Source organism: Clarias gariepinus, chromosome 21 (assembly GCF_024256425.1).
Source record: "Clarias gariepinus isolate MV-2021 ecotype Netherlands chromosome 21, CGAR_prim_01v2, whole genome shotgun sequence".
Taxonomy (NCBI): domain Eukaryota; kingdom Metazoa; phylum Chordata; class Actinopteri; order Siluriformes; family Clariidae; genus Clarias; species Clarias gariepinus.
The window spans coordinates 27,232,941-27,258,262 of NC_071120.1; the positions used below are offsets into that span (position 1 = coordinate 27,232,941).

The 25,322-nt window shown below is 43.5% G+C and overlaps 1 protein-coding gene across 4 annotated transcripts in view; it reads left to right on the forward strand.

Annotated features, from left to right (window-relative positions):
• The first annotated feature begins 279 nt into the window (after positions 1-279).
• Positions 280-25,322, forward strand: part of tet3 (tet methylcytosine dioxygenase 3) — a 53,242-nt gene continuing 28,199 nt past the window's right edge. For 2 of the 4 annotated variants that reach the window (XM_053480599.1, XM_053480597.1), the window contains exons 1-2: positions 20,236-20,319; positions 20,899-20,961. Coding sequence is in view for 1 of the 4 variants with exons in the window: in XM_053480596.1 (XP_053336571.1) it covers positions 601-939; positions 20,899-20,961 (402 nt within the window). In the remaining 3 variants the exon portion in view is untranslated. Of the gene's footprint in view, positions 940-20,235; positions 20,320-20,898; positions 20,962-25,322 lie in introns of those variants that run through there. The other 2 variants (XM_053480596.1, XM_053480598.1) reach the window with 2 other exon arrangements.

Below are 25,322 nucleotides of genomic sequence, written 5' to 3' on the forward strand. Positions count from 1 at the left end.
GAGGGACTTTTATTTAACAGCGGTTCTATAAAATCCTGTCATATATGAACTCACATTAAATGCACATAGGCATTTAGGACATGAATAAAGTTTGGAAGGAAGTAGAAGAGATTGTGTAGCGAGAAAGTGCTGCACATTCACAGGAGACAACTACAAGTGTAATGTGTGTGCCTTGACACTTTTTTTGTATGAACACTGGGTTATCTATTAAGCATAATTTGATTAATGTTTCTTTTAATATTTCTATTTATTCTTTTCTGCAGTCAATTGCTGGCTGGAGGAACTCTGAACAGAAATGGCTCCTGTAAAGCTGCGGAGGTTGGACCAGACCTTCACTCGATCGTATGGAGAAATGATCTCCATGTCCTGCATTCATTCAACCCCTGGACATACAACCGGAGAATAAGAATGAGCATCACATTTCTCTCACAGTAGCAACATCTGTCCCAGTGCTGTTGCTTTCTCAGCCGCTCTGACTTGCACCCTCACCACTGACTGTATGGACTGCTCTGTGCTGTGGTGACCTTCCTGTATTATTTAAAAAATCCTTATACACCACCGACCGCAAGTCCTAGGCTGGAGAACAGAAGATTTCCCAGCATGCACAAGGCTCAGAATGGGCTTGCTGCCTCTCCGGCAGCGGAAATATATGACTTCTCCGTGGATGAAGAGGACGCCAAAGTGTTCCTCAGACCCGGGCAAGTGAGCATGGTGTCTCCTTTGAGCCACTACATCCAAAGCGAACACCAGCATGCAGGACTCTTCTCCATGCCCCAAGATCCTGTGAGGAAGAAGAGGAAAAGGTGCGGCGTATGCGGGCCCTGCATGCGTACAGAGAACTGCGGCGCCTGCAACAGCTGCATCAACAGGAAGGTCGCACATCAGATCTGCAAGCTCAGGAAGTGTGAGGAACTCAAGAAGAGGAGAGTCACCTTGCAGGTAAGAGGCTGAAATGAAAAGCTGGGAGGCAACACTAACAAGCGTCACGTGTCCCTTACAACTTTCATTAACCTTATGAAGTGTCACAATCCAGAGATTTAACCAATTGTAATCTGACATGCAGATTATTCCAGATCAACAACATATTTTTGCTATCTATATGCTAAATGTTAGCTAACCTAGACATGGTTCTCGGAGCCTGTTATGTGGAGTCAGGTTTAACAACTTTTACATAAATAGTGAAGTATTAAAGACTCCAAGCTAGTGATGATGATGCTTTAACTGTAGTTCTTAAATCCCTAAATTCATTCATCAAATTTTAAGCTAAAATTTAAATAACGTGTTGCACTGAAACTTATGTCCTCAATAAATTAATAATTGTTGTAGTGTGTTAAAAAGCTAATTAATTATTAATTATGCGTCAGGACAAAGTCACTCATGTCTTTCTGAACTGGTTTGTTTTCAGCCTTGGAAAATGATACAAAGAGTCTTTTAAATAAATTGTGTGTGTAACGATACAAGCCATATTGAAATTAGAATTCAATAACTGATCCCGTAGTTTCGAATTTCACTACTGTCAGAACATTTCTGAGTGAAAACACATGTGAGCTACATGTTTCCTTTCGCACTTCAGGAAGCCAGATTTCACCCAGGTGTTATAACGTTTTTAGTATGTGCGAGAGCTTCTTTTGGAATTTATATGAGTGAAAGTTGCAAGCCGCAAACGTAAATCTCTGCCCTCACACTAACCTTAATCATTCATAACTTTAAACGATAGCTGGGTCATGTGGGGTTTTAAGACTACGTCACTTCGGGTCTTTTTAATTTTTTTTTCTCTTCTCTTTAATGACTTTAAGTTTCACAAGGCTACAGGAAGGAAGCCCTCTTAAACCGAGACCACAACTTGTCATAGATCCTCCTTGCTTTTGATCTTTTTTGGAGACATTCCTCATCTGTCCCGTCCGTCCTCCACACGTCCTGTCTGTCTTGACCTACTTTACATACTGAGACCCTGCTCACTTCACAGCTTCGGTCTGGATCAGTCACACCACCATATCTACCACTATGACTAACTGCTTTGTCAATTTATGATAAGGTTACATGTTTTGTTCCTATTTTCCTTTTATTGTCTCTGCACTCATGTTTCAAAGCCTGGGCTTTTAGCTATAGACTGAACTGAGTTTGCTGCAGGGGGAAAACCGTAAAACAGTGCAGTTGAGAGTCAGCCTGTTTAACTGACCAGGTTGACGTTGTTGAAGAGTTTTGCTAAACTTAGGTTTAGGCTCTGTTTAAACCTGATAACACACAGAGTAAACCTGTGAACCGTACAAATTGACCTCAACAGTTCATCCTGTAAATAAACTACAGATACATTTTCTCTCATTTGTGTCACTGTATGGCGTTATATTTGGGCCCATTCCTGGGTGAAAAACTCAATTTTGTGCAAGTGCACAAATTATATTTTTACTTGCTCAAGCACTTTTGTTTTCTCGCTAACTAAATATGACCTCAAACTCTCTCTCTTTTTCATGGCAGGGTTGCCAGAACACACTGGCAACATCCTCCTTGGCAGTGCTGAAAACCGCACTCACTCTTTTTATAAACCGCTTATCCTGTATAGCAGGTATGTCTAACTGGATGCAGAAAGGGCTGGTGTGTGTGTATGCAGGCTTTCATTCCAACCAAGCAAAAGCCACACCTGATTCCACCTGTTTAATTAGTCATTCTTGGCTTTCAGTTGGATATCAGGTGTGGCATCTACTTGTTTGGAATGAAAGCCTAAACCCACATCTGCCTTTTCTGGATCCAGTTTGATGTACAGGGTTGTGGGATGGTGGTAGCTTATGACTGTGGGATCAAGGTACTCGGCAGGGCACACCCTGGACAAGGTGCCAAGCCATCGGAGGGCACAAACATGCGCTCACTCACCCACTATAGGCAATTTGGAAACACCAATTAGCCTACAGGGCATGTCTTTGAACTGTAGGTAGGACCCGGAAAAAAAAAAACAAGCACAGAGTGAACGTGCACAGAGTCAAAGACGAGTACAGAAAGACTGCCCACTTCAATAAAAACAAGTCTAAATTACTTGTATTACTATAAATTACTTGACTTACTATCTTATAATACAGCCCAATTATACATACACAAAGCTTTTTCCACTAAAATTAACCTAGTTTTTTATTACCAAAGTTGATTTTTTTAACAAACAATTGTTGAAAGGAATAAAGCACTGCTCATGCTCATTTGAAATACTAAATAATAAAAAGGCCTGTTTTCTACATCGTGAAATAAAGACTAATATACTGAGTTTATTTTTTAAAGATTTTATTTAAACATTGAACATCTGGATAATGGAAAATAGTTCTCTGTTCATTAACTCTATAAAATGTTTGATCTAAAATATGTTTTGATTTGTGACTAAACACTGTGACATGATCTGAACCATGAGCTTCGTGATCTATTTCACTTCTAATACTTATCCTGTCATGCTCTCAGCGCTCCGCGCTGATCTAAGACCACTCTTGTCAATTGACATTTCCTTTCCCACGCTGTCAAGCTCCTCATCACGCGCCCTTGTTTTCCCACGCTGTCATGTCACTTCCACGCCCCCGCTCCGCCCCGCCTGCACACCGGTTTCTCATTCAGCGCTGATTTATCTGTGCTTATAAGGAAGCGCAGCGCACTGGATCGTCGCCAGATTATTGTGTCCCATTGTACCAGTGTTCTCGCGTTTAATTTGATAGCCCTCACGTTGCCAAGTTTGTTTCCGATTCTCGTTTTCCCCTCCTCCGCCTTTCGATTCTGATTTGATTGCTACGCTGACGGATTACACGGCTCCCGACTCTACGCACGCTCTCTTGACTACGGCTTATCTTCGCGTCTCGGCACAGACACCACGCTGACGGACTTCACGGCTCCCGACCCAACGCGCGCCTTCACGACCACGGCTTATCTTCACGTCTCGGCACAGACACCACGCTGACGGATTACACGGCTTCCGACTCAACGCGCGCTCTCTTGACTACGGCTTATCTTCACGTCTCGGCACAGGCACCACGCTGACAGATTTCTCTGCTCTGCTCGCTTTCACTCAGTCTCGCCCATACAACGCCTCGCTCCTGCACCTGCGTTTGGATCCGCCTCTACGCACCGACGGACATCACGCCTTTCCGTGATCAGCGTCCTGACAGAATAATCTGGCCATACGATGGATCCAGCAGGATTAGACAGGATGAGGCAGGCGCTGGAGAGTCAAGGCACTCTCCTTGGTAAACATCAGGAGGAACTGGTCACTACCAGACAGACGCTCGCTGACGTCACCGCTCAAATGCAACGTCTCCAGATGCCCGTAGCACGGTCCACGGACCCTCCACGAGAGCCACGCCTGCCAGCCCCTCCCACTTATGGCGGAGAGCCAGGTACATGCAGATCCTTCCTGTCACAATGTTCTCTAATTTTTGAACTGCAGTCCTCCACCTTCTCTTCAGAGAGATCCAGGGTCGCCTACGTGATCACTCTTCTCACAGGTAGGGCCCGGGAATGGAGCACCGCCCTCTGGGACGCGCACGACCCATGCTGTGACACTTTTGCTGACTTTTCCGCAGAGATGAAAAGGGTTTTTGACCGATCTCACTTCGGCAGAGAGGCCGGCACCAAGCTACTACGCCTCCGCCAGGGGTCGCGTTCCGCTTATGACTATGCCATCGAGTTTCGGACCTTAGCTGCCTCAAGCGGATGGAACGCCAGAGCACTCTCCGACGTCTTTCTGGAAGGTCTGTCGGAGGCACTCAAGGATGAGTTAGTTTCTCGTGAACTTCCTTCTGACCTCCACGAGCTCATGGATCTCGCTGGGAGGATTGACTCGCGTCTTCGCTCAAGGCAGCCAACCCGGAGGTCGCCACCAACCAGAAGACCTTCGCCCCCCAGGGCGCCCCGCCCCTCCTCTCCTCGCGCGCAGATTGATCAGGAGGAACCTATGCAGCTGGGCAGAACCCACATCTCCGATGAGGAGAGACGCCGCCGCCGCCTAGAAAGAGCCTGCTTTTACTGCGGGGGCTCAGGTCACATGCTGAGGGACTGTCCGTTAAAAGGAGGCGCCCTCTAGTCAGACTGGGAGCCCTAGAGGGCGCTCCTCCCGATAAACTCCCAGAACCACGCCCACTGCTCTCGGTAACCCTAGTCATCAGCGGCCAGACTCATCCCATTCAGGCGCTCATCGACTCCGGCTCTGATCGGAACCTGATCAGCTCTGCGACGACCAGGGCGTTACGGATCCCCTGCACGCCGCTGGATCATCCCCTGTCCGTCCAAGCTCTAGATGGAAGCCCCCTTCCAGCCATCACTCACAGAACCCTTCCACTCACCCTAAGAACATCTGGGAACCACTCTGAGGAGATCTCCTTCTTTGTTATTAACAAATCCCACGCCGCCTTAGTTCTCGGTCTCCCGTGGCTAGCTCTTCACAGCCCCCAGATTGACTGGATCAAGCATGTGATCACGGGTTGGAGCCCCTCTTGCGCCACGTCATGTCTTCACTCTGCACTCCCTACACTTCCAACCACCGCCAGGGCCGAGTACACCCCAGATATCACCAACGTCCCTGCTCATTATCACGACCTCCAGCAGGTCTTCAGCAAGACCCGAGCCATGTCGCTTCCTCCTCATCGCCCGTACGACTGCCCCATCGACCTTCTCCCCGGCACCTCTCCGCCCAAAGGCCGACTATACTCCTTGTCTCGCCAAGAGAGAGAATCCATGAACACCTACATCACAGAGTCCCTGGCTGCCGGTATCATCCGCCCATCCTCCTCTCCTGCGGGGGCAGGCTTTTTCTTCGTAAAAAAAAAAGACGGGTCCCTTCGTCCATGCATAGATTACAGGGGCCTCAACGAAATTACCGTCAGGAACCGCTATCCACTCCCACTCATGGCAACTGCCTTCGAACTGCTCCAGGGGGCCGACACGTTTACGAAGCTCGACCTAAGAAATGCTTACCACCTTGTCCGTATCCGTGAGGGAGACGAGTGGAGGACAGCCTTTAACACCCCTACGGGACATTATGAATATCTGGTGGTCCCCTTCGGCCTCACTAACGCTCCCGCCGTCTTCCAATCTCTCATTAATGATGTTCTCCGCGACTTCCTCAACTCCTTTGTATTTGTCTACCTGGATGACATTTTAATTTTCTCCCAGGGATTGGAGAAACATCGTCACCACGTTCGCCAGGTCCTCCAGAGACTCTTAGAGAATAACCTCTATGTCAAAGCGGAGAAGTGTGAGTTCCACACATCCTCCACTACCTTCCTGGGGTTCGTCATCTCCCCGTCCATGTTGGAGATGGAGCCAGCCAAGGTCCAGGCTGTCACTAGCTGGCCCACACCAACCTCACGGCGAGACCTCCTACGGTTCCTGGGGTTTGCCAACTTCTACCGCCGTTTCATACGAGGTTTCAGCACCATCGCCGCTCCCCTGACATCGCTCACTTCCACAAAGACCCGGTTCTGCTGGGATAAGGAAGCTGATCAAGCCTTTGCTAGGCTCAAGCAAAGATTCACCTCTGCCCCCATCCTCACCATCCCTGACCCTTCTCTTCAGTTTGTGGTGGAGGTTGACGCCTCCAATACTGGGGTTGGTGGGATTCTCTCCCAAAGGTCCACCCAGGATAACAAGATGCACCCATGCGCATTCTACTCCCGTCGGCTAACCCCAGCTGAGAAGAACTACGACGTGGGAGACCGAGAACTCTTGGCCATCAAGCTAGCCCTGGAGGAGTGGAGACACTGGCTAGAGGGGACTGAGCTCCCATTTCTAGTGTGGACCGACCATAAAAACCTGGAGTATCTACGTACGGCCAAGAGACTCAATGCACGCCAAGCCAGATGGTCACTATTTTTCTCCAGGTTTAATTTCACCCTGTCCTACCGGCCAGGCTCAAGGAATTCCAAGCCAGACGCCCTCTCACGCCAGTTTTCACCCTCTCCGGAACCCACATCCGAGGATACCATCCTCCCGTCCCACTGCCTCGTCGCCGCCATGGAACTGGACATAGAAAGCAAGGTTCGGCAGGCCCTGACCCAGGAGCCCGGACCTAGTGATGTCCCACCCAACCGTCTCTTCGTTCCCTCTAGCCTGCGCTCACAGGTTCTGGAGTGGGCCCATGGATCCAAGCTATCGTGTCACCCAGGTGCTGCTCGAACTCTCTACATCGTCCAGCAACGATTCTGGTGGTCCACGTTGAGGAGGGACGTGCCCAGATTCGTGGCAGCCTGTGACATCTGCGCCCGCTGTAAGAAAGAGAACCGGCCGACTGCTGGCCTTCTCAGACCTCTACCGGCCCCCCGGCGCCCTTGGTCCCACATTGCGGTGGATTTTGTCACCGGCTTACCCTCTTCCGATGGGCACAACTGCATCATGACCATCGTGGATCGCTTCTCCAAATCGGTGCACCTCGTGCCCCTTCCGAAGTTGCCATCCGCAAAGGAGACCGCAGAACTACTCGTCCTCCATGTATTTCGGCTTCATGGCCTTCCCACAGACATCGTGTCAGACCGGGGTCCTCAGTTCACCTCGCGGTTTTGGGGTGCGTTCTGCAGGCTCGTCGGAGCTACTCCCAGCCTCTCGTCAGGTTTCCATCCCCAGTCCAACGGACAGACTGAGCGCATGAACCAAGCGTTAGAGGTCTCCCTCCGCTGCATGACAACCAGGGACTCTACCACCTGGAGCAAGTTTCTCCCTTGGGTCGAATACGCCCACAACTCTCTGCCTTCCGCTTCGACAGGCTTGTCCCCGTTCCAGTGCTGCTTAGGCTACCAACCCCCACTCTTCCCAGTCCAAGAAATAGAGGTGGAGACCCCGTCTGCCCAACACTTCGTCCGCCGCTGCAGGCAGACGTGGCTACGCGCCAGACGAACCTTACTACGTGCCATCTCCTCTTACAAGAAACAGGCGGACCGCCACCGCATCAAGGCCCCCAAGTACCGTGTGGGAGACCGAGTCATGCTCGCCACAAGGGACATCCCCTTGAAGACTCTCTCACGCAAACTCTCCCCCCGTTTCGTCGGTCCTTTCACGATAACCAGGATAATCAACCCATGCGCGGTCCGACTTCTTCTCCCCTCGTCCATGCGACGGATTCACCCCACTTTCCACGTATCCCAGCTGCGACGCGTCATCAATTGTCCATTAAGTCCACCCACCCACCCTCATCCTCCTCCCCGGATCATTGATGGCAGCGAGGCCTACACCGTTCGAAGACTTCTGAAAGCCCGCCGACGGGGCAGAGGAGTCCAGTTTCTGGTGGATTGGGAGGGCTATGGCCCTGAGGAGAGAAGCTGGATCCCGGCTAGACTCATCCTCGACCGAACCCTGATCACAGACTTCTACAGACGCTGTCCCGACGCACCCCGCGCAACGCCCAGAGGCGTTCGTTAGGGGGGGGGTACTGTCATGCTCTCAGCGCTCCGCGCTGATCTAAGACCACTCTTGTCAATTGACATTTCCTTTCCCACGCTGTCAAGCTCCTCATCACGCGCCCTTGTTTTCCCACGCTGTCATGTCACTTCCACGCCCCCGCTCCGCCCCGCCTGCACACCGGTTTCTCATTCAGCGCTGATTTATCTGTGCTTATAAGGAGGCGCAGCGCACTGGATCGTCGCCAGATTATTGTGTCCCATTGTACCAGTTTTCTCGCGTTTAATTTGATAGCCCTCACGTTGCCAAGTTTGTTTCCGATTCTCGTTTTCCCCTCCTCCGCCTTTCGATTCTGATTTGATTGCTACGCTGACGGATTACACGGCTCCCGACTCTACGCACGCTCTCTTGACTACGGCTTATCTTCGCGTCTCGGCACAGACACCACGCTGACGGACTTCACGGCTCCCGACCCAACGCGCGCCTTCACGACCACGGCTTATCTTCACGTCTCGGCACAGACACCACGCTGACGGATTACACGGCTTCCGACTCAACGCGCGCTCTCTTGACTACGGCTTATCTTCACGTCTCGGCACAGGCACCACGCTGACAGATTTCTCTGCTCTGCTCGCTTTCACTCAGTCTCGCCCATACAACGCCTCGCTCCTGCACCTGCGTTTGGATCCGCCTCTACGCACCGACGGACATCACGCCTTTCCGTGATCAGCGTCCTGACATATCCACTCCTACAAAGTCGGGAATTTAGGCTTTCAAAGCGACATGATGTTTTGATTGAAGTAAAGTTAAAAGAATTGCTTACTCATATTACATCACAGGACAGCTTTAAACTTTGGTGGGAACTGCACTTTTTTGCGGTTCTGCACATCACTTGCAGATAGGGTTGGTTCTTGTTTTTTTTTTTTTTGATACCGGTGCCAAAGTGATACTTTTAAAACGGTAACAGTGCCAAAACGGTGCCTGAACCGATACTTTACAAAAGCCACAAAATAATGGTGAATACCTCAAGAATACATTTTTATTGAACAAAAAATTGAATGCTTAAAATTTAAAGTTTAAAGTATATATGAATATAAAAGTACTGTTGTAGTACTACTAGTACTAGCTGGAAAGCCATAATTATAAACAGAATCCATGTTACATTAGTATTTTACAAATCGTTTGACCGTTTGTTAGCATGAATGCAAGATTTGCGATTTGCAATTAACATGACATTAGCTTACTACTAACCTGCGGAAAGGCTGCTGTCTTCATCATAATCTGCGGACTCCTTGTTGCTACGGTTGGTAAGACTGGGGCTGGGGTCATCCACACCGCTAGTGCCAGCTGTTGTCCGCAAGCTGTCAAACACGGTCGCATCCCTCTGCTTTTAAGCTTATTTCGTGTGCCCTCAAATGTTTCGTTGAATTTGACTTGTTTCCCCCTTTACACGCCAACTGCTGTAAAACATTTGCTGCACGTCGCGGTGTCGGAATCCTTTCTTGTGAAATAAAGCCACACTTTCGACCGCTTAGTTTTAGGCATTTTAACGAAAGTTGTTTAATTTAGCAAGCTAAGATAGCGGTAGACCACCTGCTCGGATGATCCTGATGATTTGTGCTTTAATTTTTTTTATCTAATCTAATAAACTTTTAATCTAAAAAAATGAAATGGACAGTAACATTACTGCAACAATGTTTCGGACTTGTATTATCAAAGCGTTCCGAAGTTCTCAAGACATTTCTGACACCCCATGAATGCAGTATTAAAATTTTACTAGCGATCATGTGTGTTGATGAATCTGATGCTTATTACAACTGTGTCATTGAATCGACAGTTCAGGCATTTATGTGGCACCGAAATGAGGCACCGAAATTCGCGTTCTGTTTCGGTCCGGTAAATACCGGTTATATAGGTACTGGTGCCGTATTGGCACCGGTTTTCGGTACTCAACCCTACTTGCAGATGGATGTGATTAGCTAAATTTGCCCTGATTGACAGGGGTGAAGTCCTCTCCAGGTTATCTTCCATGGTTTTCAAAGTTAAAATCTGCGATTCTGCTTTTCCTCTGGAATACTTTTATGGAGTTCAGCAGCAATAAAAGAAAATCATCTACTAAAGTTGATTCTAAGAAATGACAATAAACTTCATTCAGCTGAACAAAGCTTTGGATGTTTAGTATGAAATGCCAGAGTTGAAGCTTTTGAAAACTATGTACACATCATTAAAAAGCTTTTAGTCAGTATGTAAAATTAAAAGTAAAATTTGAGTAACGTTATAAGACTGTCTTCCTGGTAAGGACATGAGCGAAATGAGTTGATTCAGATTTTAAATAAACAACGGTTCACAAAGCCAGCAACACATAGCAAGGTGACAGTGGAAACGAGACAAAAATCAAACTTCGATCACTGTTTCCACTTTCCAAAGTCAAACTACTTATTGAAGTTTTGTTTTCACTGTCTCTGTGCTTCGAAAAATTGCATGTTATCAAGAAGTCTATGGCAGTTGTGTTGGTTTGACTTATTCTTGTGCTTCCTTGAAACTCCTCTTCTCTCAAAGCCACCAAACCAGATGGTGCAGCCTTTGTTTATCTGTTTGCTTTAACCTGTTTGTTGAGTGTCGGTTGTTAGCAGTGTCTGGACCAAGCGGTTACTGTGTTAGAATCAGGTAACACAAAGTACCCACATAAAGACAAGTGATCTTAACACAATTTTCCAAACCTTGAGTGAGAAACTCCTGCAGGATTAGCTCAGTTTGCTAACACACAGTGTGCTTTTAGATGGCCGTTCTTATTTTTGTTTCCGCATCGCTTAGCACGTGCATGCTAACTGTTGATTCTTGGCTTTAAAGGTCGTGTTTATTAAACACAGATTAAGTCCTGTTTTGGAGAATTCAGTCCAGGGTTTAGTTCTGCGTTTGAGAAACAAACCAGATGTGATTTCGTGTTTTGAAAGCAAAGCCAGCAGCGGAGTTCCTCCTGTTTATGTGTTTGAGAGTTGAATTTAAAAAAAGAACTTCTAAAGAGTTTAAAAGTAACAATCCCCAGGGTGAACTAAAGTACCACAGTTACACTCTGCACAGTCACACACAGTTCAATGACGTCACTCTTACTGTAACACTGACAATCTGGCAACCCTGACTCAAATCATATGGTGAAATATTCTCCATTTTGGAAAAGTTTTTAAAAACACAAAAGAGAAACAAATCTGGACGATAAATGATGATACATTTCTTCTGTCTTTTGTTCACATTCTTATTCTTATTCGTTTAGACTCATCTTTCTTTCTTTCATTCTTTTCTTCTTGTTTCTAGCTTTTTTCTATTTTCTTTTTTGTTCTTTATTCTTTCAGTCTCTTATGCACGTTCTATGAATTTCTTTTCCTCTTGCATTTGTCCACCTTTAAAAACAAACCTTTTCTTGATTTTGTTAGATTTTTTTTTTTTACCTTGTTACTTTTTTATTCTCTTGATTGCTTTTTTTTAATCTGCCTTTCTTAATCTTTTACATTCTTTCTTTTGCTCAGTCTCTTCCTCTCATATTGTTCCTATCTGTCGTTTCAACTTTTATCTTATCGTTTTTTTTTCTTTTAGTCTTTTACCTTTAGATTTTTTTTTTTGTGTTTAGTCTCTACTCAACTTTCTTTTTCCTTGTCTTGTTTTCATTCTTTCTTTCCTTCAGTAATTTAGCTTGTTTCTTTTTTACTCACATTTTGTCTTGTTTTCCTATGATCTTAGAATCTTTTTATTTTGTTTAGACTTTGTTCTTTCTCCTTCTTGTTTATTTCATTGTTATATATTTTTTACTTTCTGCCCCCCCCCCCATTCTCCCTCTGCAATCACTGCTGTAACTTAACACTAAGATTTGGAGTTACATTTCCACATGAGCTACTGGAAACCAATTTCCTTTTGTTTTACTGCTTTCATTTTCCAGGTGGATTTGGATTAAATTGCTGATATGACTTTTTAAAACATTTTATTTACTAGCTACTGGAAGATTAGAAATAATTAATAAAACTTAAGTTACTATTTTTAATTCATTCAGACGTTTGCTATTATTCTTTGCCTTTCTCAGGGCAGATTAGCTGTTTTTAAGGTATTTCTTTCTGTTTGTTTCCAGAGATGTTGTTTATCTCTGAGCTGAGCTTTAGCTCTAATTAGCTTCATCTTGAACAGCTTAGTGTCGAAGGTCTGTGCTCAGCAGTGCCGAATTCCTCCCACCTGCTCTGTGTGCACTGCTGCCTGACCTCTGACCTCTGGAGGCGCTCCCGTGACTCGTATGGGAGTCGACCTGAGACAAAGAGCTCTCCTCTTTGTCTCTTCCCTTTATTGTAAAGCTTCTCAGTTCTCCATTCATTCATCTGCTCAGTTATTTATTCATCGATTTACACCAGCGCTTCTCTATGCTTTACAGTCCTGGAGCTTTCTCTTTTTAATTTTTATTCCTTCCGTTCTATTTTTCCATGGACCACTTTCTACTTCCTCCTGTTTATTCTTATTCTTTCTATTTTAACATTATTTTTTCTTTGTATTTTTTTGTTTATTTCATTTCTATTTTCCATTTCTTCCTTCCTTTCTTTCTTTCTGGACATGCACTTAGATATCTGCAGTTTCTATACTTTTTTTTTTTAAGTTAATTAAAGTGTTTGTGGAATGCAGGGAATGAGGATGGAGCGTGGGCGAGATGAGTAAACACTCAGAGAGAAACAGGACAGAAAGTGTAAATACAAACAGGACTGATGGGGTTCAGGAAAGCTGCCTCGGTGTCGGGTGGAGGAGGAAGGAACCCATCCTTCTACACGTGTCTCCTGTTTTTGTACGTGTGTGTGTGTGTGTGTGTGTGTGTGTGTGTGTGTGTGTGAGAGAGAGAGAGCCCTCCCACCCTAAGTCACAGAGGAACTGTACTTCTCTGTATCCTTTAACTCAATATCTGCTGAGGAACAAATCTAGTTTTAAATGAACATCTAGATATTGAAAATAGATGAATAAAGTCCACTTTTGACACAGTTCTGAGTATTTCTAGTGCAGTTATTACTAATAACTAGTCTAGACATCTTAAATATCACACATTAGTAAAATATTTGTGTGCGTTTGTATGTGAGACAGAGATAAGGATATGAAGCTCTGCCCTTCCCCCACTCACACCTCCTCGCTCCATTGACCAGAAAGGGCCAAAAACAAACACACGTGCACACACACACACACACACACACACCTACCTTCCTAAGAGTTGTGTCCTAGGGCTCTTACTTGGAAAATTCTCCGTAAAAATAGTTTTAGATACTATTTAAATTTGTACGTACATCGCACTTCTCTTCACAAACGGTGTATCAATAATAAAAAAAACAACAACAACAACAAAAACCCCTAAGTTTTTTAAACTTAATAAAACTAAGTTATAAAATGCAGATGGGTCACAATTAGAACGTAACAATGTATTTGTTTTATAGAAAGATTCTGAAATTTGGATGGAGACGAAAGGTGACAAGTGAAAAAAATCCAAAAAGATCTCAGATGAGAAAAAAAATATATATTGGCAAAGTTATGAAGGAATGTTAATTAGGCCTGTTTAAGCACATCTGCGGGATGGGAGAGGAAATGTTAATCAGGGTGATGATGGGGGAAACAGAAATTGGAAACAATGAGTAGGAAGAACAGCGAGGAGATGGATTGATGACATAAAAGAATGGCTGGGAGTAGAAGAAGGGACAACAATAAAGATGGCTAAGGCAAGAAAAGGATTCAGGAAGATATCAGGATAGGAATAAACAAACCACCACTGGCATCCCAGTCGTATTTGAAATCCATAGATAGAAGTGTTATTTTAGTGTTTTTGTCTTTTTTGAATATATTCAACATATCTGAATTTTATTGAGACTCTTAATCCTTTAATCCGATATCTAGTGCAGTGAAATGTTAATCTTTATAACACTTTTGCTCTTAATGCCTTTATTTCTTCTTTAGCGTGCCATTTTCTGTAATCCACTTTAAAGAAATAAAACTCAAATGATATAATCTTAACCAAAAGACACATTTGTTCTTTTTTTTCTTTCTAATTATTCCATCATAAAACTGTGATTTGCCTTACTGAATTTTAAAAGTGTCTGATCTCGGATCAGGTTTAGTCATCCTTTTCTTTTCAAGCTGAACAGCATTGCCCATTAGTGGCGAGTGCGCTGGTCAGAAAAGGCCGTATTTCATTGTCCCCTTCTCCTGACCCCTGCAATCCCCTGCTGCCTGACTCCCTGTCGCCTAGCAACCACATCTCGTTATATCCGTAAACTCACCAACCAGGGCTCAGCAAAGCATACTGCTCTCGTGCTGTGCACTCAATAATGCTAATGATGCTAAAATCAGTTACCGTGCGTCACTCAAGGCATCGATTACACACACACTGCAAATGTGTGACGCTCTCAATGGCTGGTTTACAGATGAGGTTTAATTTGAATTTTAAAGACATATTGTTTTATTAAGCTGAGTTTAGCCTGTGCATGAAAGTCGTGTGCGATTACAGAGATAACAAGTCCACTTCTGTGTGACTAGACACACTCAGAGCTCGGGTTCTTCATAACGATGAAGGGGCCAAGCACTTAGTACTAGAAACCTTTTTGTTCTCATTGTAATTGATATAATAATTTAGCTTCTTATAATAATATATAAATAATAAAAGCGTCGTTTATTGTAAAACCATCTTCGCATACACTTGCCTAGTGAAGGAACCTCACAGGGCATTGGAGCAATACAGTGCTTTCACTCGACATTCATCAGAACTTCCACCCAAATGAAGATCCATTTTGAGTCTGCTTCTTGTCACGGTTTCTCCTTTACATTGTTTTTTTCTCGCCACCATTGCCTCTACATTTCTTACATTTTAAATATGAACCTGCCTTTTGACAATGTCCATTTTAGCTTTGTTAGGAAAGAAATTTCTGAGGCTGATGGTGAAGGAGGATTTCAGTGGTGGATGAGTGAGATAAGAGACCTCCTAAACAATTGGGGTGGTGTGTTGATGTACAAGCAAAATTAGAAGGTGCAAATATCTCAACAGCTCATGTCCGGCGCCAAAGGAAAGCTACAGGGCTAAACGCAAATTTGAAAGCAACTGGGCGTGAACTGACGAAGTGGATGACCAGCGTGCTCTTTTTTTAGCGAGGTCACTAAAAATTGTTCATTTGTACATGTTGGGTCACTTTTAGAGTGTAACCTGTGGAGTAAACAGATATTAGATTCAGGGCACAATGAAAATGTGGTATGAAAAAAACAGACATGGGCACTTTTTCCTTGGGTGTGAATGCAGTCCATGAGCCATACCATAAGCATGTGACCATGAGCTAAGTGTGAACAGGAGCTAGACAGAGCAGAGAAGACTAATTGGTAGAGTACAGCGGTTCATTAGGGTTTTTTTGCCTTTTGTAACACAATTTGTCCTCAACTTTCAGACCTTCCAGAATTACTTTCATTGTCTTACTGTTACACAATGAGGACAAGCGATTTGTACTGTGTTTGGAGCTTCTACCATACCATGCCGTTCACTACTTCGATTAAGTTTTATATTTAAGAAGTTATTAAAAGGTATTGATCTAATGCAGGTTAACACCTTAGACTGTCCATAGTGCACAGTGCGTGGGGGTGGCAGTGAGACTGCGAATACGCATGACTGTGTATGGGACATCTGTTTTGTCTGTGTGGGAGAGTGAAGTACCAAGTCTTGGGGGAGAGAGCGTGTGAGTGTCTGTGTGTGTGAGAGAGAGAGAGAGAGACTGAATAGGTGTCTGGATGTAGAGGTTTTAGTCAGGCCATTGTTGGGCTAGTGGGAGGCGGAGAGGGTTAATTAGGATCGTTAATTCAGCTGTTATTAGAGCAATGCTCAATCACGCACGCACACACACACACACGCAGGTGCAAGTTCTCACAACTCTTTAGCAATGCAGCCTTAATGATCCCTCTGTTGGGGTTGTGTGTGTGTGTGTGTTTGAGAATATGTGTGTGATTACTGTATTCAGACTGCCTGATGGAGGTTTACTGATTCGTTTGTTTGAGCCCGTCAGTAGACACCAGGTGTCCTCATGGTCTTTATGTCTTAAGCGCACATAAAAGTCCATATACATTCTGACGTTCCTGAGCATCAGCAGAGGCGGCAACCAGGAAACAGAGTGCCACATGTAAAAATAAATAAATGTGGTGTTACCACAGTATGAATACCTTTATCTAATCATCTTGTCTCCTTTTCTATAAGAACCAAGTGTGTGTTTTGCAGCATAGTGTCAATAAACAAGAACATGGGCAAAGTGATCTGTCCATGAATCTAAATGATGGCGGTCACAATTTCTTATTCAAAACAAGAAGCTCTGAAAAATGATGGTGAGGTGTTTGTCATAGCAGATCGTCAAAGGCTGTTTTTTCCCCGACATTTTAAAACATTTTACTATTTCTTTAGTTAACACAGGTCTTTGTGCAGCAGCTTAAAGAATTTTTTTTTTCATAAACAGGGTCTTGACTTTTGAACTTATGAACAGTCCTACTATTATGTTTGTTTTTCTTATGACAGACCCTGTTCCTTTTAATCATGTTTCTTTTACAGTGGATGAAGAGGCTATATTTTTATCATGGGTTTATTGTAAATAATAGAGACAGAATATCAACAACAAATCAAAAACAAAACAGAATAATCCAGAAAAACATTTTATGAATTGATTTGCATTCCAAAGAAGAAAACAAGTATTTGATCCGCAAGCAAAACATGACTTAGTACTTGGTGGAGAAAGCTTTCTTGGCAAGCACCGAGTTAAGATGTTTCTTGTAGTGTGTTACCACGTTTGTAACTAACATACCCAATCTCGGGAGGGATTTTGGTCCACCATTTTTTCACGGATCTTCTCTAAATCCTTAAAGTTTCTTGTCTGTCGCCTGGCAACACAAAGTTCCAACTAAATTTTCCATAGGATTAGGGTGTGGAGACTGGCTAGGCCTCACTTTTTTCATGATTATCTGTACACCAGGAGGTAAAATCCTACATGGAGCTCCATACCGAGAGTGATTGATGGTTATTTTGTACTTGCTCTATTTGAGGATAATAACTCCAACAGTTGTCTCCTTCTCACCAAGCTTCTTTCTGATAGTCTTGTTGTCCATTCCAACCTTGTACAGGACTACAATCATGTCCCTGACATCCTCTGACAGCTCTTTGGTCTTGCCCATAGTGGTACGGTTTGAATGGAAGATAGAGATTCTGTGGACAGGTAGCTTTTATACACATAACGAGTTGTTGTTAGGAGCACCTTCTTATATTAATATGCGTACCACATGAGCACATACCCAGTCTGTGTGAGCCAGAATTATTGTTGGTTGGAGGGGGATCAAACACTTTTACTCACTGAAATGCAAATAATTTTTTTTTCTGGATTTGCGATTGATATTCTGTCTGTCCTTCACAATAAAAATTATAGACCCTTGACTTCTTTTTAACTAGGCAAACTTACATAATCTACAGGGGATCGAATAAATATTCATCCCACTGTATATAAAGACCTCCGTTCCCTCTTCACCATGTTGTCTTTGGTAGGAAGACTCCTGTACAAACACTTTAAACATTTTTTGTCTCTCATAGAGACTTGTGTCCTTTTAAACACCAAATTCTAAATGTTGTCCTTCAAATGAATAGTTTTTATTCTTTTAGTTCCATGTTTGAGACACACTTTTTTTTTATTTGTCCATCTCTTTCACATCAGGTCTTAAACCTCATTTCTTTATGTTTTTTGATATTGATAATTCTTTATCCTTGCTTATTATTACCGTTTCAAGAATCAAAGTTATTGTTACAATCCTCAAGCTCTGCATGTTGCCTTTTAATGACCAATAAGCTTACAGCTACTTCATCACTCTGATTAATTTAATTTAGTGTTTCTTCTGTCGTCTACACCAGCTTTAGTCAGTGCACTCAGTCGGTCCGACCACTTTTTTGGCAGCAGGATCCCTGGTCTGAGGGAAACTCCAGAGCACAGAGATCCGTTTTTCTCCAGATCACACGCACAAGCATGCGTTAACGTTAGCGTTGTACATTAGGTTTATTTTCTAGCATCGTACAAAGCGAGAGCGAGAGAATAGGTTCAGTGCTAGACAGTGCAACCTCCCAACACCTCGTGGTTCCTGCAAGCTCAACCACGTGCGCGCACACACACGCGCACGCACACACGCTGACTCGTATGACGTTTCTGGAGTTCCCACGCTGCGTAACAACTGCTGCGTCACCAAACCGCTCTTTTTTTCCCTCTCTCCAAGGCTGCCTACTCATAGTGCTCATAGTGCGCCATCTTCAACGTCTCTCTCTCTTTCTTCTTCTTCCTGTTTCTTTGTGACTTTTATCTCCTGTGTTGGTTTTTTTTTTTTGCTTCTCTCTCCTGCTTCGCTGTGGTCATGACTGAAGTGTAATTTAAGATTTAGCGAATGAGCGTATCTGTTGGGCTGTTGCGTTTTCTGCATACTCTTCTCTCGCTCCTCTGCTGTGTAAAGAACGTTTTTTAAAATTGCTCCTTCCTTGGATTTAGATGTTTGTTTCACTGTTTGCATTTGCGCGTGAGCTTTGGCATCCGCTCGATTGTCGCTTGGAACTTGTACCCAGTGACTCTTTGTTTTTTTTTTATAATGGTGTCTGTTCTCTGAGTTATATAATTACTCTGTTGATTACTCGAGGCTGAGCAAACCTTGCCCTGGATTTAGACCCAAACATGCAGCTTGAGGTCATGTGACAGGCTGTTTTAGTAGATGATTAACAAAAATAATCCAAACGGGAATGACTCGGCTGTGTTATTCATCTATAGATCAGCATGTGTGGCTCTTATAAGTGGTAAAGGTAACACAAAATTTAAGTGTATGTAAATCGAATCATATTTGCTGTGTGTTTGGCGACTGCTTTGGTGCAATGAAGTATGTCAGCCGCATTGAGCTGTGTGTTTCGCTGTCACAGAATTTTAGTGGTTATCCTGCATTCCAGGCCAACTGTACACACACGCACACCAGGGCTCAGTGCAGTGCAGTCCAGTCCGGCTGTTGGAAACCGCCGAGACACAGATGGTCGCTGGTGATAGCACATACCAGAGGCATTGTTTAGGACAGGCAAGCCGGAGTAGATAATTGACAGCCTGAGACAGAGAGAGAGAGAGAGAGAGAGAGACCCATCCCCCAGCATAGGCTCACAACCGCACACTATGTGCACACTCACATACACACTGTGCAGAGCACGTGCCCCCCCTTTTCCTTTCTGTTCACCCAACCCCCTTCTTCTTGTCCATCCTTCTTTCGCTCTCTTATTCTCTCTCTATGTCTCTCAACCTCTTCCCCTCCTCCATGTTTGCGGTTCACCCTAGCAGCAGAGTCGACACCAGGCTCCGATTGGTGGCTAGACTCTTTCGTGCATGACGTAGTCAAGCGTGTATGCGTGTAGGAGCGTATGAGTGCTCTTGTGTGTGTGTGTGTGTGTGCGTGTGTAGGTGGGGAAGGGGGGCATTCACATCAGTTAGCTAAAGAGAGACAGAAGGAAAATAGAGAGAGAGAGAGGGAGGGGGTTCTGTGGGTATATCTGTGTGTATTACTGTGTCTGTATATATGTGTGTGTGTGTGTATGTGTGTGCGTGTAGAGTGCAGTGCCGATAGTGATCACATGGGCTTTAAATAAAACCCTCCCGTGTGTATGTGCTCGACCCGCAAAGGAGAGGAAGTAAGAGAGAGAGAGAGAGAGAGAAAGAGACTGAAAAAAAGAAAGAAAGAAAGAAAGAACGAGGAAAGGAGAGAGAAGGAACGGGTGAACACACGAACAGGATAAAAAAAACACTCAAGATGGCTTCCTGAATGGACAGAAAAAGAGTGAGAGAGGAATAATAAGAAAGAGATAAAAGAGAGAGAGAGAGCTGAGAGGCTTTTGATGGGGCTACGACTAGCTGGTGGTGAGAAGAAAGCAGCAGCAGGACTGAGAGGGTAAATATTTGTCAGATTTGAGACACTGCCCGGTTGTACGTGTGTATATGGTGATGGTGGGGGTTGGTTATGGGGGGTGGTCATTTAATTTGTCGGGGGGTGGAAGAGCAAAGCAGGAGAACAGCCAGATGGTATGTGTTGGGGGTTAAAAACTATTGTTCATCATACTAATAGATGGAAATGTATTTATTAACATATATACTGCACAATTCTGTTTATATATATATATATATATATATATACACCTATAAAGTATTTGTATATGGATCTAACCCCCCCCCCCCTCCAAAAAAAAAAAAAAAGAAACAAAGATTCATGTGTATTGATCAAAAGAAGATAAAAGCTGAGGTGGCTTACATAATTATCAGAGGCTCTTTCTGAGTCATGTCATGGCAGCTGTGCTTCTCTGTAGGTCAAATGATGATTCACATGCTATTTTTTTTTTTATCTTTAAAAGAGAGCCTTATTAAGATTGCACATAGAGCTTTGTTTTACTTATCTAAGCTTACTTCATCGTACTGGTTGTTGATTTATCCTTTTTTTCTGTCTCCCTCCTTCCTTTCTAACTAACTGGACTAGAAGGTGAACCATTTTGACGACGGTGTAAGAGCACACACCTTAATCCCCAACCTGGCCACAGAGGTGAGTGTACCTTGTACTTTTGTGTCTTATTATCATGTCATGGCATGATGAGGTTCAGCATTGACCTATTTCAAGTGTGATTTAATCTTACTTCACCGATGAACAGCTGTAGACAGACACCTGTGAATCGCAGGTGCTGCAATGTTTCAGCTTCTCTGGGATTCATGACAGACAAAAGCTGAATTATCTCCAAAGTGCCGCGCAGGGTACTGAAGCTGAATGCCCGCTCAGTTGGCACGATGTTGGGAAAAGCGCGAGTGCCGGTGCTGTTTTGATTGGGCTCTAGCAGGCCCTGGTTTAAAGAGCCCCGCGCTCTGTGCTTATTGGAGGACAGAGTGAGCGAGGGAAAGAGGAAGAGCGAAAGAGAGGCGTGAGCGTACCCTGGCCAAAAGAGAACAGCACAAAGCCTCACGCTATTCCTCTTTCAAATTTTTCTCCCTCTCTGTCTTTTACTTTTATACATCTTTCTTTTAGACACACACACACACGGGGAAGGCGGGGTCACCAAACTTTCCCAGTCATTTTGAGGTAACGGGAGTACAGATGCCTGCGCATGCGCGGTGATAAACACGTGGTAGATTGTTTATGAACTTGAGTAACCTGTAGCATGGCTATTCCAGGCCATGACAGCTCACACCGCGATGTCCCGCTAACATTCAGTCTCACGCTTTCCGTCGCTCTGCTATCACTTTTTGTCCAGAGGCACAGACATTAGGCAATTTATATATATATTAGGGATACTTGGAAGTTATTTGTCTCCAAGGCCTCTGCCGTTTTCGTGTTTATAACGTTAGCTAAAGGTATTTTTTCTGAAGCAGTCATGCAACAGAATGTGTGACTCATCTACTAATCATTTTCCTGGCCACCACTGAAGAATCACTGGGTTTAAATCCGAGTTGTTTTTTAAACTAACCGACCTTGTTAATATTTAATATTGAATAGTTTCCCTCCTCCCATCTTAGAGGTGACCTCGTAATGTTTGTAAAAAGGCTCTGTTATAGTAAAGGCTTATATGGTTTAATAGGTAACACTTAAAGTGGAGTACAGTAGTTGTCTCACATATGTATGCAAGCTTCTAGTTTTCTAGTGTTGATATACTGTGATTTGTGGCTTTTAATTAAGCCATATGCCCTTTTATTAACCTAGAGCTGTTTATAGGCTTTGCAAATTCCTAATTAATTAGGGCAAAAGAGACTCAAGAACAAAGAAGTAACTGCTGTTTATGTTGGCCTTTGTGCATTTTTTGGTCTTGTGTAGATCTAATAGTAATTTCTAATGGAAATAAACTATATATATATATATATATATATATATATATATATATCTTTCTATGGGTCTTCTCCAAGTACAGAGAATGGAATAATTTGTCCTCTATGAGAAATATGTGAGAATTTTATACACAGATGATCGATGGTCATTATCTTGCTCCTTGAACCAGAGAATTGAAGTTGAAGAGAATTTCTTGTTTGCTGTCCCTCCTGTTAGGGTTCATGGTTTAATCCCAAATGAGTCCAGGGTCCATTTCAATCATAGATACAGTACACCTACCGTAAATATGAGTTTCCGACCACATGATAATAAATAAAAAACATGTTTATAGGGACAACAAGGAAAGGAAAGCTAGTGAAAAACATGAAGGCTGCAGGTAGCATTAATTCTCAGCACTGTCAGCTTTTAGTCATAAGTTGTTTAGATAGTTGTTCCACTCAGTCAACAGTTCATAAAAATAAACACAAAAGCACGATTCAAGATTAAAATCCCCCTTTAGCCTGGCGTTTACAAGAACGTCAAGGTGTTTGGACTCGCATCAGCACAAACATCAATTCAGAGTGTGAGAAGCGTGTACAATAAAAACTGTGTATTTTCATTAAAAACGAAAGATGATGTACCACATTAAAAGAACCCAGTGGAAAGTGTTTCGTAATGCTTTTTTCTCTCGTTTGCATGGCGCGGAATCCCCGCGGCATTATGGGAAAGGGTTAACACTGACCTAGTTTCTGTGGCAACAGTGAGTGGTGCATGACATCACGGCTACAATTATAGCACAAGACCGCCTTCGAAGCTGCGGTCATGTGACACAGCAGCGTGTGTGTAGAAAGTAGAGGAAATTTTAAGCATGTGTGTGAAAGATTGTTTAAAGGTAAAGGATCGTACAGGAAGTTGTCAGTTTTTATGTTCAAAAGGCTGTCGAAGGTCCGCGTGCTGTTTCAGGGTCTTATTGTTTGCCATTTTACAGCCTGACGAATGCTTTAAACCTCAGCTATTCGTTGATAAAGCAACCATAAGCTCTATTTATAATTATTCTTTAGTATTATGCAACACATAATTTATATAATGACAGTAAGAGCAGCCAGTGAAAGTGAGGTTTATTCCCGAGGCTGTCTGGCTGACTAACCGTTCTCTCTCCCTAGCTTTTATTGACTGAACCTGAACATGGATTTATACCAATGTGTGTTGTCTTTATCTCCATCACTGTTGGGATGCTTGATCCAAATCTGTTTTTTTTTTTCTACAGTCTTACTATTCTCTGAATTCTTAGAAGTGGCATTTCTTCTGAGATTTTAGGGCCCCCTGCTTCCTGTTTCCACTGTGTGTGTAAATGCTGTGTGTATCTGTGTAAGCACCTTGGTGACTCTGAAAGCAGTATGTCCCATTAGACATGTCGATGTCAATATATATTTTTTTACAGATATTTTTAACACCTTTTTTGTTGCTGTACACTGGGATTTACACCATAATAAAAGGGTTTTTACATGTTGGACCTTGTAACATGTTCCAAGACTGAGGTCCAACATGTTATTGCATTGCTGTTTTCTGTAATATGGATTTTAATGACCTGCTTGACAGCTTTGTATAAGAAAACAAATTTCACTCATATTGTCAACAAATAAAAAATTGGTCACTCCAATGCCAGTTCCACATTTCATCATGGATGAGGAAATTTTGGGAAAGGGTATTTTAACCAAAGTATACAACCATGTTCGAATCCTCCCATGTGGACGATGCCTTTAAAGGGCAGTGGTGGCTCAGGTAGTTGAGGTTCTTGGTTCAGGCCCACCACTATTGACGTCAGTTGTTCTTGTGCGTCCTTGGGCAAGACCCATAACCCTATGCCCCATACAATCTGGCCACTTTATGCAGCGCCAATCCCAAGACTAGTTAGAAAATGGAAGTGTTGTCACAGAAAGGGCATAAAGCCTGTGGCAGATCTTGCTGATCAAATGTTCCAGTGTGGTGACTACTAGGATAAAAAGGGACAAAACAATGAAAAGAGAGTATAGCCCCACACTCCCTGCTTAATTGTCCTAAAGAAGTATACGACTGTCATGCAGTCTCATTTTTTATAACACCAGACAGATAATTTACACTGTGCTAGACATCAGGTACATGTTGATCTTTGAGTTTACCTGATACATTCAGTAGCAGTACCTGGTTCACCCTGATTATCACAGAGACAAAGGGGTGGGCCATTATCACTACCTTCTACATCTGGTGCAGACAAACTGCAGAACTCTCAATAACTAGAGTTCAATTAAATGAATAAATATTGCACAAGGTGAACCAGTGATCATGTTTAATTCAGGTTATAAATTGCATTTATCATACGGTGTTTTATTGTCTTGTTTAGGCCCTAGAGATAATGTGATTGGATGTCTAGGGTTGTGACGTGATGTAGTGCTGTACAAGCAGCACACGCAATACTGCAGTCCACACTGCAACAGGATCCATAAAGAGTTGCTGGCCCTTTAAATGCGGCTACGTCTGCCTCGAACATATGGGGAGCTAATCTTAGCCTGACTCCTGCGAGGAGAAAAGAAAGAAAACCCTGGCACCACGCCACCATTCAGAGCTGGAACAAGATCATTTTCTCCCCCTCTTTTCTTTATTTGGGAATATTACAATAGTCTACCGCAATGGCGTTGTTTAAGCCATAATGTATCTTTTATTATCCTGCTCTTTTCTGTGCTCATGTATTGACCCTTCTATTTTGTTTTGCAAATTCCCTCTTGTCCTTAGATTTAAATCATCAACAGCCTGTTTCATTTACAAAGCACATCAGTAGCATCAACCAATTCTGCTGCATGTTTGGTTCTTTCAGTAAATCCTTCTTATTTCTCTCCCAGCATTATTCCTCATCAAGGTTGTTCTAGTGCTGGTTTATTCTCTGCATTCCCACTCGTGTCCCCTCTTCTCAAATTTCGCCTGGTTTTTTTTTTTTTTTTTTTTGCTCTTTGTACAAAGAGCACTCTCTTTAGCCTTTTATTCTTTGCCTGTTTCCCCCCTTGTGTCCCACTGCCTTAGTGAGAGATGAGAATGGCTCCACCCTTCCCCCATCTTTTTTTTTTCTTTCTCCATATGAG